Below are 12,876 nucleotides of genomic sequence, written 5' to 3' on the forward strand. Positions count from 1 at the left end.
ACTCTAGCTGTGTAATAACTGTCACATCCAGATCCAGTGAGGACAGAGAGCAACAGACGTGTCTCTTGCACCTGCAGCCCTCAAAAACACCTGTCTTTCTTTAAACACCTGTCTTTCTTTAAACAGGCGTCTCAGACGATGTGCCTTAGTAAAGGCCTTTCTTGAAACATGCCTCACTTTTTTTTACAGATTTGATTCTTTTTAAAGATGCTCATCTAGAAATTATTTTTTAAATAGTTATCTAATTTGAATGCTGAACATTTTTACATTCCCATCAAAAAATAAAAACACAACACCAATTTAGACGAGTTTCAAGATTAATGTATATTTAATTGATTTGAAATGTTTTTTGTTCATTCTTTTGGAACAATGCTTAACATGTTTTCCTGAGGTAATTATAATGGCTTTGGAGAAATCAGTTCCTGCAAAATTCACTCAGTGCCAGAATTAAAAACAATATGTACCAAAGTACAAATCAATTTGTGTTTTTATATAATGCCATTATCTGATCAAGCATCTTCAAGTTACAAATCTTGACTGTGCCTTCTTAAAGGGATTTATTTTAGTCTAGCCTGTGACAGTACATCAATATTTTAGGGTCAAGCACTTCATTTAAATAGTACAAACATATCTGTGAAGAATAACTAGACCACCAAAATCAACATAATCAGTCATTTTGACTCCCTCACTACAGGTGACTGCCTTTTCTGGACATTCTTGATGTCTCAATATATAGAAGGTGTCCAACACTCTCCTTCAAAAATATGGTGCTTGGAGAGCCCAAACAGTTCAAAACCTTAGTTTCAGGAAACTGGGAGCTGGATCAGCCTGAGATCCCTAGAGGAAGAGAATGGGACAGTGAGTCAAAAAGGTCTCAGTTTTTTGTCCAAGCAAATGGACAAAAACAGTTGAAACACTTGTCAGATTATCTTTTTTTGTGTGTGTTCCAGACAACATTTTACAGGTTTGGGACACCATGAGGGTAAATGTGCAAATCATGACAGAATTTTCATTTTTGAGTTCCTATCCAATGAAGTTACGCAAAAGCAGGTCAGGAATCTGATGCAAGAAAAACAATTTGCTGTTTTAATAAATGGCGAGATTGAAAGTTCGTCCTGCATACCATTAAAGAAGCAGATTGCCTATTTCTTCTTTCCACCCAAAGACATGCTCTCTGTTTTCTTCTTCTGTGCCTGATGCATCATACAAAGGCAAGATAATAGTTCATCTGATTTGCATTCTGAAGGCTGTTTATAAAGTTTTAGGACTTCCTCTACATGCTCTTGTTACCTCCGACATGGCATCATCAATCTGCTTGAGCTCTTCATAGTGATCACGGGAGTCTCTCAAAGGTTGAACCATGATCTCCTCAATCTGTGGAAAGAGCTGAACACAGACACAGTCCCCATGTTATATCATTTCAGTTCAAAATTTCAATTCAAATGTCAGTGGGTATAATGGCTGTGCAAACCTTCATGACAGTCTCAAACATTGGGATGAGGACGAATTTAATGAAGCCAATTTGTGCCGTTGGTTTGGTGACTTTTTCACGATCCATAAACGGAGCCACAGGAAGACCTTCTGACTTTTCTCTGTCACTCTGCCAAAACAAACCAAAAATCAAACTATAATGAGGCCCAAAAAGGCGAGTTTTGTGATTGCAAAGCAGAATTTTCAGCATCCTTACTCCAGTCTTCAGTGTCACATGATCCTTCAGAAAACAATCTAATATGCTGATTTTAACAATGCTTGTTTTATTTTGTTTTATTTCAGTTATTGTTTATTTTATTTCAATTAAAGAACATGTTTTTTTATGGTTTTAGTTGTAGTTAACATAAAATCCTTGATAAAGGAATTCATTTCTAAAAAAAATAAAATAATAATAAATAAAAAAACCTTAATAAGCTTTTGACCACATTCATTTTCAAAGCACTTGCATGAAACGGCTCGTATTAAAGAGATACCTGCATGAAGTACTCCTCCAGGAGACAGTCCAGCCACGGCTCTGCCACCTCAGTGGGTCTGACCTCGTTGGAGATGTCACAACACTTGATCAAGACCATCTTCAGCTGGAAAGACACAAAACTGAATATATAGTACAAAGCCAATAAGTACTTAGAGACCTATTTAAATCATAATAGCAAGAAACACATACACATTTAACATGCTCCTCATTTGTAAAGTCAAAGTTGTCCACTTTCTGTTTGAAGGAGTCCAGTATCTCTCCATGCCTGGCCATATCCGTTGCCAGAATAAGAGTAATGATCGCCTACAGCAGACACAGAAAATACATCCAGGATTGTTTGAAACGGTCAGCAGAATTTTGACTAAACTTTTTAAAATAAAGGTTCCAAAAGCTGCCATTTCGTAAAGAACATGTAAAGAACATTTTAATAATCTGAAGAACCTTTTTCCACTTTTGTGCAATGGAAATGTTTCATGGATGTTAAAGGTTCTTTAAGGAACTACTAATGCCAATGGAGAACCTTTATTTTAAATAGTGTCCAATGCAAAGAAGCAAATGTTTACAGATTGATTTAAAAGTGCTATACTGTGAATACTGTAGACTGTCAGAAAATGTCCCATTTGTTATGTCCCACTTCCAATTTTAGAAGAAGTGTTGAAAATGAAATTGATACTTAAATGAAACATACACTATAGTTTGGGGTCAGTAAGACATTTTACTAACTTTTTTGCTAAACAAAACATAATACCTTTTTACGCATGTGCTTAAAGGCCTTAAGTGCTTGAACCCCGATAATTGCTTCTCGCAGAATACTTTTGTTCAGTGAGGATGCATTTATCTGATCAAAAGTGACAGTAAAGATTTTTACTTTGTTTCTAGAAAAAATATTTTTCAAATAAATGCTGCTTGTTTGAACTTTTTATTCTTCAAAGAATCCTGAAAAAAATGAAACATGGTTTGGTATCCACCAAAGCAATTAACAACACAATGTTTTCAACTGTGATAATAATAAGAAATGTTTCTTGAGCACCAAATCAGCATATTAGAATAATTTCTTAAGACTGGAGTAATGATGCTGAAAATTCAGCTTAGCCATCACAGGAATAAATTACATTAAAAAAAATATTAAATAATATTAATAAACTGTTATTTTAAATGGTAATAATATTTCACACAATTACTATGCTTTCTGTATTTTTTATATTGGCCTTGGTCTCATTCAGCCTTGGTGAGCATCTTTTAAAAACATAAAAAAATCTGCCAACACTTTATTTCGATTGTCCTCCAACAGACATTTGACTGATAAGTAACTGTAATTACATGTCAATTTAACCTGAACCCAAATCCCTAACCAAACAGTCTACTAATACTAATGAGAGTTAGTTGACATGTAGTTGCAAAGTTACTTCTAGTTAGTAGAACGTCTAAAGTGGACCATTTAAATAAAGTGTATCTGAAAATCTTACCAGACTTTTGAATAGTGGCGTAACTGGTTTCATGAAGCTATTAAAAAACAAGCTTTGAGCAAAACATTGTTCCTCTGGATAGAAACTGCATCTGCAACATGATGTGGATGTGTGTGTGGGATCAGAGGTACCTGTCGTAACTGTTTGAAGGAGTCAGGCTCTATATTGGCGAATATGTTGCACTCGGGCATGGAGAGGATCTGGAAGGCCACAGCACAATGATGGTTCTCCAGTGGAGAGATGTCATTATAGCGCACAGCCAGCTCAGTGCGAGCATTAATCTGATACCTGATTACAGAACCATAGAGGGCAAAACTTTTAGCACTTCCTACTGTATAAAAAAAAAAAACACATTCAACTACCAAGCTAACTGTGAATGTTCTCAGAACTTTTGCTAACATTGTGGCAAGGCGCTCTCAAAGTTATGAACAAATGTACTTCCAGTAACATTAATAAAACAATAGTTCAAAGTTACCTGGTCTATAATACATTTTTTTCAAAATGTTTGAAATGTTTCAAAAATGTTTTTTTTCGCCAAATGTTTTTTAAATGCTACTTGTTTCAGAATATTCAGAGAACATTCAAAAGTAACATTCCCATTACACTGTAAAAATCTTAACTCATCATATATATATATACATATATATTTATATTGAGAAAACATTCAAAAGTAACGTTCCCATTAACACTGTAATTGCATGACAAATATTGTATTTAGTAGTTTAATCACATTACATTGCACATTTAAAGGGGTGGTATAATGCCCTTTTCACAAGATGTAAAATATGTCTATGATGTCCCCAGAGTGTGTATGTGAAGTTTTAGCTTAAAATACCCTACAGATATTTTTATATAGCATGTTAAAGTTGTCACTTTTTGAGGGTGAGCAAAAAGGCACTGTTTTGTGTCTGTTCCTTTAAATGCAAATGAGCTGCAGCTCCCGGCACAGGGGGCAGAGCTACAACAGCTTGTGTCCTTTTACCTCACACAGACATGAACTGGAAATTTAAAAAACTTTTAGCCTTTTATGTTCAAACCAGAGTCAGATGATGTCAACGGAGTCAATGATGGAGAGACTCAAGAAGTGACAACATGTAGGATGCAACAGGACATTTCTGAATGGTTAGTTGATGAATTTATGTAGCTGATCTGATATGTAGTTATCTTCTAGTCATTGATGAGCATATTCTGTCTTGATAATCTATAAATCGTGTTCCGGGGGCGGGGTTTATGTCAATTCTAGGGTTGGTGATGTCACTAACCTGGGAGGAATATCGTGTAGTCTCTACCAGCTGTTTGTTGTAGTCCTTAAAAAGCAATTTCTTTAAAAGCAAATATCTCCCTTTGTTTTTAACTTTGAGCACTGTAACTTTGCAGATGTTGTTTATGCTCAAACAGCAACATTACACACTAACTAAAGTTAGGAAAGTGAAATCATAATCAACCACCCCTTTAAGGTAAAACTACTTACTTTTTTTTGATTACTTTTAGATTACCTTTGTAATTATCAAACTGATTTGAATAGGATAATATTGTACCATATTGATCTAAAAATACAAAGAAAAAGAAAATATAGTCCATTCTTTGTTATCAACAGGTCATTCAATTTTACATTACGTGTGGGTTTCATGATGGAACTGCAGGGCATTTGTGAGTTTAATGAAAAGCTATTAAGTATATTTTTTAAATAAAATCATTTAAAAATAAAAACAATCAGAATAAAATGCTTACTAAAGTAAAATATATTTTATTTGTTTGCCTGCAGATTCCCTGCATTGCATGTAAATATGAAATGACGTAAATTTTTATATTTTAATATGTTTGAAAGACAAAAGCCTTCCAAAGACAGTAATGCATGGTTAAATGACTCACTGAGGGACAATTCAAATAATAATTAATGTGTTTGTCAAGAGCTGATTAGATATGCAATGTTTCAATGTTGAGAAAACACTTTGAACTGAAATGATTTCTCATTTGAAATGATCAAAAGCTGTCTGGGTCTTAGACTTCAGTGATAAGCACATGACTAGTGGCTGAAGTAGGGATAATCAATGAATAATTTACTGCCATTGTGAGAATAACATGCAATCATGTAATCAGTAAAAAGGTAACTGTAGTCTGATTATGAGTATTTTAAAATATAATATAATTACAAGAACTTAATTTTTAGAATCTGATTACGTAATCCAGATTACATGTAATCAGTTACTACCCAGCACTGTATGTATGTATGAATGTATGTATTTTTTTGCATGGGCTTTTTTAAGTTTAATTACATACATTGGACAAATCAATTGATCAAACACAGTAAATTAAGATTAGTTTACCAAAATCAAAAAAGTTTTTTACAGTTGGCAAAATACATAGAACAGTGTTGTCAGTGGTATTGTTCTCTGAGAGGGTGATATGTCAGTGACATACGTGTTGTTGTATCCCGGGTGGTCCAGGTCATGACACACTGCTGCAGTCACCAAAATACACATGTCTGTCATAGTCAGCCTCTCCTAGAGAACAAAAACAAGTAGCATGTTGATCTGACAAACACACACAAGCACTGTCTCTATAGGACAGATACACATGGACACCATGACCTCACCTTAAGGTTACACAGATGGATCATTCCATACATCATCTGGCTCACACAAAAACAGTGACGGAAGTTGTGGAAAGGGTTGTCGCGGTAGTTTTCTTGAATTGCCAGCTTTGATTGGGCAGAGACACAGCAGGTGAGTTTGGAGGCCTACTTCAGTTAATACGCAGATCACAGAAAGCTCATCTTACCAGCCATCTTTTCAGAGTTATGGGGTTCATGTTAAATTCCTTAACCAGCCCAAGGTCATGATACATATACTCCAGACAGCTAAGCATCTGTAAACAGCCAATGAACAAACAATCAAACACATCACTCCATGTGACCTGTAGGCCTATCATATGGCTGATATAAAAACTAATGCTGATAACCACAAACTTCATTTTTACAGACTATGCCAATTACAAATTAAATCTAATTTATATCTCAGTTGTTTTTACTAGAATGCACTCTTGTGATTGCATGTGCACTTGTAATGTCTTTCTAATCTTAAACTGTATTACAGATAATATTAGTTCAATGAAAGTGCACTTAAAAAGAGTACACTTTCACAACTATGTTTATTAATACATTTAAGTACACTTAAAATTGCACTGTCATAATGCTAAATAAAAAGTTTTACTTTAAAGTAGATTTTAAATAATTTTCAATAGAAATGCCATTAAAGTATGTGGTTACACTTTATTGTAAGGTGTTATTTGTTACAGTGTAATTATATATTTAAGTTCTGAGTAATATTAATTAACAACATGTACTTATAGGATTAGGGTTTGGTTGGGGGTTAGTTGCATGTAATTATGCATACTTACTGTTATTACTATGGTAAGTACATATTACAAGGACACTATAAAATAAAGTATGATCTAGTTTACCATAAATGCTTGTCAGTACATTCAGCAGTACACTTCAACCATATTTAAAGACCAAAGACTAGAAGTAATTATGAGATTATATATAAAGATATACTTAAGTGGGTCAAAAACCCCTCTAAAGTTTAGCTAATTACATTTAATACAAATGTAACTTTTCATTTAATTGCAATAAACATGCAATTCAGTGAATGTAATTCCTTTAAGTACTGTATATTACAATTAGTCTTTATTGTATTAAAGCGTATTACGAGTTCAGTCTATAGGCGCGTATGTTTACTGCCAACTACTGGCCTGGCATGCATAATACAGCGTTTTTAGTCGTTCACAGATCTATGTGAACGGAGATTGTTTTGACAACGTTGTCTTCTGTACGCAAAAAAAAAAGGGGGCAAAGGAAAAACTTTTCAGTTTCTAGTACATTGTTGTCGTGTAAATGTACTCTAAGTCTGTTTAATTGTGTTTTGGTTTTTAGTTTTCATTCTGTTCCCTGTTCTGCTTCGCCTGAGATCTGTTTGCTAGTTAGTTTCTATGGTTTCTGATTGGATTATGTTCACCTGTTGTTCATTATTTCCCTCATTATTGTCTTGCTTATATTTGATGGTTGCATTCTATAAGTTTCTCCTTGGATTTATTATTAAATACGATTCGTCTCTATGAATCTCCTGCGTCGTGCGTATTACTGCAGCCAAACGTTACATTTGTCCAATTCAGTTTAAAAAATTTTTTTTTAAGAAAAACTGAACAATAAATTGTCAAAACAATGCATTTCTTAAGGTATCTTAACACAAAAAAGATGACAGACCTCATTGTGTTCCCAATGCCATACATCAAAGGTGGGCTTTTTCAGAGCCTCTATGGTTTCCTGAGAAAGAGTGTACTGCACAAACACATAACAGAGTGATAAAACACAACATTGAAACATCATTACAATGATTTTACATGGTTGCACTATGTATGCCAAAATACAAATGGTATTTATTTATTTATTTTGTTTGTTTTTACCTTTGGGTAGCTTGGGACATCTCGTCTGGGAGAGAGTTTCTTCCCATCATCAGTAAAGTTGAATTTGCAATTGCAGTTCACTCTGGTTGCAAGAGATAAACAAACAAATAAAAAGTCCATTAAAATAATGGAATTATTGCAATAAAAAAATAAAATGAAAAAATGAAATGAAATGAAAAAAATACGTCCATACCTTACTCCTCCTCTAGAGGTCATTTCATCTCTTAATTTCTTCAGATCGTTCTTACACTTCTCAATTTCCACCACTTTCAGTCCCTCGACTGTAATAATACAAAGACAATTAGCTTGCAGCGTCAGGTTAGAGACCTTTCCCTCCACATCCAGATAAACAACACAGAGATAGGATTAGACCCCAGAGAATCACTCACGTTCCACTTTCTTCTCCAGCATGGCCAGCCTGTTGGTCACTTCAGTCTTCAGCTCATTGATCCTGAAAGCCCTGAAGATGTTTTCACATTCGTGACAGTGCACACTTAATGAAATTTCACACACTGGTTTGAATCATCATAGCATTTACTTTACAGCAAATGCAGACAGTTTGACAGAATATGACGTGTCTTACTGTACCTGCTGAACTGCTCAGCCACTTGTGACAGGACATTCTGGAACATGTCTTCCTTCTCTTTTAAAGGGAATACAAAGTTGTGTATTTATAGTGTATGCTACTGTCGGTTGCCTCATTTCTAATCTATTTTTAGACATGTAATAGCCATTGCCTTTGACTAATTATGTAAAATTTCAAGAGTAAAACGTTTTCCAACCTCCTCCTTGGTTTGTGGAATGGGGCATAACCTTATATAAGTTGCTTGAAACAAACAAACAAAAAAGAAAGTAAAACACAAATTGCTTCTGAGTAACTGTAATATATAATTTATAGTCTTTATTAAAGTTATCACCATTATCCCAATTTTGAATTCTTACTTTGGAGTGTTTGCAGGCATGGTAGGGTCAATAGATATCAATGCTCCTTCTGAGTCAATCAGAAGTATAGCTGTGTTTCTGAAGAGACATGAGCACAACATATTCCAGTCACTTTTGGAACAATAATCAAAAAAAAAAAAAAATAAATAAAAAAAAAAAATAATAATAATAATTGTGCTTGCTAAGTATTTTTTGTCTTCTTTCCCATTAAAAATGTCTTGAAACTAAAAGATTGAATCCAATATTTGGTGATAATATAGCATAACGAGATTTATAAGCTATTTTTGTATACCATTCATTTTTGACTGGGAACAAAGGTGACACAAGGTGAAAAAAAGTCCCAAAAAAGTACAAATTTAATCCTACAATTTTTGGCAAGTAGTTATACCCTGTGAGCAAAGACAATAAGTTTTAGTCCAATGCAATAACATTAACTAACATTTTTGGGAAAAAGAAAATGATCCGAACACAACATGAGGGTGAAGAACACACTTGTTTTGATACATTTTTCAGTAAACAAGACGTAATATCTAAAGTCATTTAGCTTCTCAAACAAAAGTATCTTGATTTAAGAATGTTTTGATTTTTGTACTGGAAAACAAAAATACTGAGTCAGAAAATCACTTTTTGCAGTGATACAATGATACTGACCTGGCAATATTGGATGATGAACAAAGAAGCTCCTTAATGTCACATGGACTACAGTGTCGACTAAAAATCACCTAAAGACATAAGAATTCATATTAAGGAAAAAGTAGAAGAATCAAAGAACATTATTTGTTACTAACCCCATCAGTCATGTTAGCTGTGAGGTGATGATATATAATTTGCCCTGGGCAGGGGTCACACGTGCCTATGTGTCACCCACAGTGACCCTCAATATATATTTTTAACATAAGCAGTTTTAGTCAGTAAAGGTGCATTAAATTGATCAAAAGTGACAGTAAAATACATTTATAATATCAAAAGATCTCTATTTAAAATAAATGCTACTTTTTCAACATTGATAACAATAAGAAATGTTTCTTGAGCACCAAATCAGCATATTGGAAGTTATTTCTGAAGGATCATGCGAGACTGAAGACTGGAGTAATGATGCTGAATATTCAGCTTTGCCATCACAGGAATAAATTACATTTTAAAATATATTAAAATTGCTTATATTTTATATTTTTACTGTTTCGATCAAATAAATGCAGCCTTGGTGAGATTAAGAGACTTTTCTAAACCTTGAGACGATATACAAACAGAAAACACATTATTTATTCTGCAGAGGTTATTTACAGTGGACCTAAAAAAAGGTATTTGGACACTTAAGCCATTTAAAAAAAAGTATTAGATACAAAAATGTCAAACCAGTTATCTTAAAGCAGGACAGCAAGATTTCCACACACATTTTTATAGTTTTTAAAATATAAAACAACAAACAGTGCCCAAAATGAAGACAAAACGTGTTGTGACAATTTCTGGTTGTCAAACATTAGTGGGTCGTGTTCATAGTTAATGTAGTGAACTTGGTTACTGAAGTTGAGGAGAACTGACTTCATACATCCACTACAAGTCATTGCACGCTAGTCCATAAAAAATAATTGCAAAAACGACTCCAAGAAGTGAAGTTAGCTCTGAGAAGCTCTAGCATTCAAAATATTTCCGTTTTCCATGACCTAATCTAAAGTGAGAATTATTTACAGTTAATAAGTTATTAACAAAGCATTATCTAAATCTTTACATATGAGCTAATTAAACTATAATAATTTGGTTAATTACAGAATGAAGAGAAGAACTCACTGTTTGTATATAGTTTGTATGTAAACTACAATACATATTACAATACTAACTATGAATTAGTTTGCAAATGATTTATAATACTTTATTGCTGTATAATTATTATAAAGTGTTACCACTATGGGAAATATATTTTAAAGCATCTTTTTTAATGTTAGATACAATTGTTCATTGTTTGTTCACGTTATTTCACAGTGCATTAACTAATGTTAACAGATAAAACTTTTCATTTTAATAATGCATGAACATGAACTAATATTAATAAATACTGCAAAAGTATTGTTTAGCGAATGTTAACAAATGAAACCTTATTGCAAAGTGTTACTGATTTTTCTAATACAATGACATTCACACATTTTTATGTGTGCTTTATGTTGAAAATCTTGAGACTCACCCTTTGCACCTTTCCATCCACATCCAGATAAACAGTTTTAGGGGCATAAGATGAAGAACTCGACCCCATGACCTCTGATGGTGATGATGGTTTTGCAACAGATACACAATCTATAGTTACCTCCTTCTCTGAGCCAAAAAAAAAAAACAACAACACTTAGAAACAAAATTTGTCTTAATTCACAAGTTACATGCACCAGCTGATTTCATAGGATATAAAGTGGATCCATGGCACTAAAACAGGCATTTGCAGAATATTTGACAGCACATAAATACAAGCTGTTGCCCTACCTCAACATGTGCCATCAGTTTCCTGCAGCCGCTCACTCAGAGATGCTGATGGAGGTGTTTGATGCGGTGGAGTCACAGCTCTGCTCTTTATGTAGACTATCACTCACTCCCCTGCTCTCCAGCGTTGCCAAGGAACTGTTCCAGCTCTGAGATGTCTATGTACTCCATGTCATCTACTGCTTGGAGGCGACACACGTACCCATTACAAAACTGCTCCTTTTCATGACACATCAACATCTACCCAAACATACTCAAATAAAGAACGCTTTTGATGTTATTTTATAGACACAATTTTCAGTCCCACTTTACATTACTGCAAGTGTCTTAAACTATGTGTACTACAAACCTAACCATACCACCAAACCTGCCCCTAATCTTACCCGTATCGTACCTCAATAGCTGCTAAAGTGTTTTGCAATACAACATGAACATTATAAGTAGATATTCCTAACTAACATTTTTTTTTAAATGATGTAAGTACACCTAATATATAAAGTGGAACCTAATTTTCTACCTTATGGTTCATCTTTTTTTTTTTTTTTTTGGCATGAGAAACATACAGGGAAAACCCGGGGCAAGTTGTCACAGTATGTCAGAACTACAAGGTTTTGGTCAGGGTGTCCTTGTTTCAGTGTAATTATACATTTAAGTACTGAGGAATATTAATTAAAAACATATACTTATATGGTCAGGGTTAGGATTAGGGTTTGCCCTATAGTGAAAAATAAATATACTAAAATGTTTTTGAAATATATTTATTTCTATAAGTATACTACAAATACTTTTACATGTGTACTTAATATAAATACCCTGCAATTGCACTTTTAGTACTAAGCTGGTGTACTTAAAGTCTGCTAAATTGTAACAACTAATTTTGAACTTAATGCACTTTAGTTATCCGGAAATAGTGCTGAGGTCTTACTAGTGTAACAACTTACAAACATTGCAAATTAATGGTAGTGTAGATTTTTTTTTTTTAAAGTTCATTTTCATAAATGTAAGGTTAGGGCAAATTGTACATTTTCATACATTTATACTATTACAAATAATTATTTAATCTATTAATTAGTTACAGAAATGATTGCAAATTCTGTTGTCCAAAACAATGGTCTCATACGTTTGAATGTCATCTTGTGCATTTTCACAGTTTAATATATATCTTTTTTTACTATTTACATTTATGCAAAAAAAAGCAGAATAGGCTGTTTGATGGTAGGTTGTATTGTTACAACTTACCGCGTATAGTGTGAAATGACCTGCACATGAACTTAAAAAAAACTTTTAAACTAATGTGCAGTCAAGAATCATCAAAGTGTCCAGAAATGATTTATTACAGAGCATTTTTCTGCAGCTATGACTGTTTGCCTTTCACATGCCGTTTCATTTTGACTAAAGCTGATAGTATCTGGACCCTAAAGCAAGAAAGCCAGCTAGCGTTCTTCCGCACACATGAAGCGTCAGGGAATAAAGCCGAGAGGTTCTCTTGGGATGCTCAGAGCTACAGTACCTGCTATTTTTATAAAGTTGAGTGATTAAGTGTGTACGTACATGAATACGACCTCAGTACCT

At 33.7% G+C, this 12,876-nt stretch overlaps 1 protein-coding gene across 2 annotated transcripts; it reads right to left on the bottom strand.

Moving 5' to 3' along the window:
* Window positions 1–315: 315 nt before the first annotated feature.
* Window positions 316–12,860, bottom strand: pde9ab (phosphodiesterase 9ab). 2 transcript variants are annotated; one of them, XM_082169708.1, is made up of 20 exons: window positions 11,308–12,860; window positions 11,018–11,140; window positions 9,490–9,560; window positions 8,839–8,916; window positions 8,679–8,722; window positions 8,485–8,539; window positions 8,286–8,356; window positions 8,090–8,177; window positions 7,897–7,978; window positions 7,697–7,771; window positions 6,214–6,300; window positions 6,029–6,133; window positions 5,854–5,936; window positions 3,564–3,720; window positions 2,156–2,269; window positions 1,965–2,069; window positions 1,472–1,600; window positions 1,291–1,386; window positions 1,124–1,193; window positions 316–837 (listed from the first exon to the last, which is right to left on the bottom strand). In XM_082169708.1, the coding sequence occupies exons 1-19, from the start codon at window positions 11,320–11,322 to the stop codon at window positions 1,143–1,145; spliced, it is 1,629 nt and encodes a 542-aa protein (XP_082025834.1). In that variant the 5' UTR covers window positions 11,323–12,860; the 3' UTR covers window positions 316–837; window positions 1,124–1,142. The 2 variants fall into 2 exon arrangements, with proteins under 2 accessions (XP_082025834.1, XP_082025835.1); XM_082169709.1 differs by having other exon boundaries at window positions 11,018–11,145.
* Window positions 12,861–12,876: the final 16 nt, after the last annotated feature.

The sequence above is a fragment of the Leuciscus leuciscus genome (assembly GCF_965113295.1).
Source record: "Leuciscus leuciscus genome assembly, chromosome: 5".
In the NCBI taxonomy this organism is placed as follows: domain Eukaryota; kingdom Metazoa; phylum Chordata; class Actinopteri; order Cypriniformes; family Leuciscidae; genus Leuciscus; species Leuciscus leuciscus.

Bases quoted from the DNA above. Each gene is read 5' to 3' on its own strand.
- pde9ab (XM_082169708.1), bottom strand. The intron at 8,540-8,678 runs GTTGGAAAACGT...TCCCTTTAAAAG, and splicing joins TTCCACAAACCAAGGAGGAG to AGAAGGAAGACATGTTCCAG. The intron at 7,772-7,896 runs GTAAAAACAAAC...GTGTTTGTGCAG, and splicing joins ATGTCCCAAGCTACCCAAAG to TACACTCTTTCTCAGGAAAC.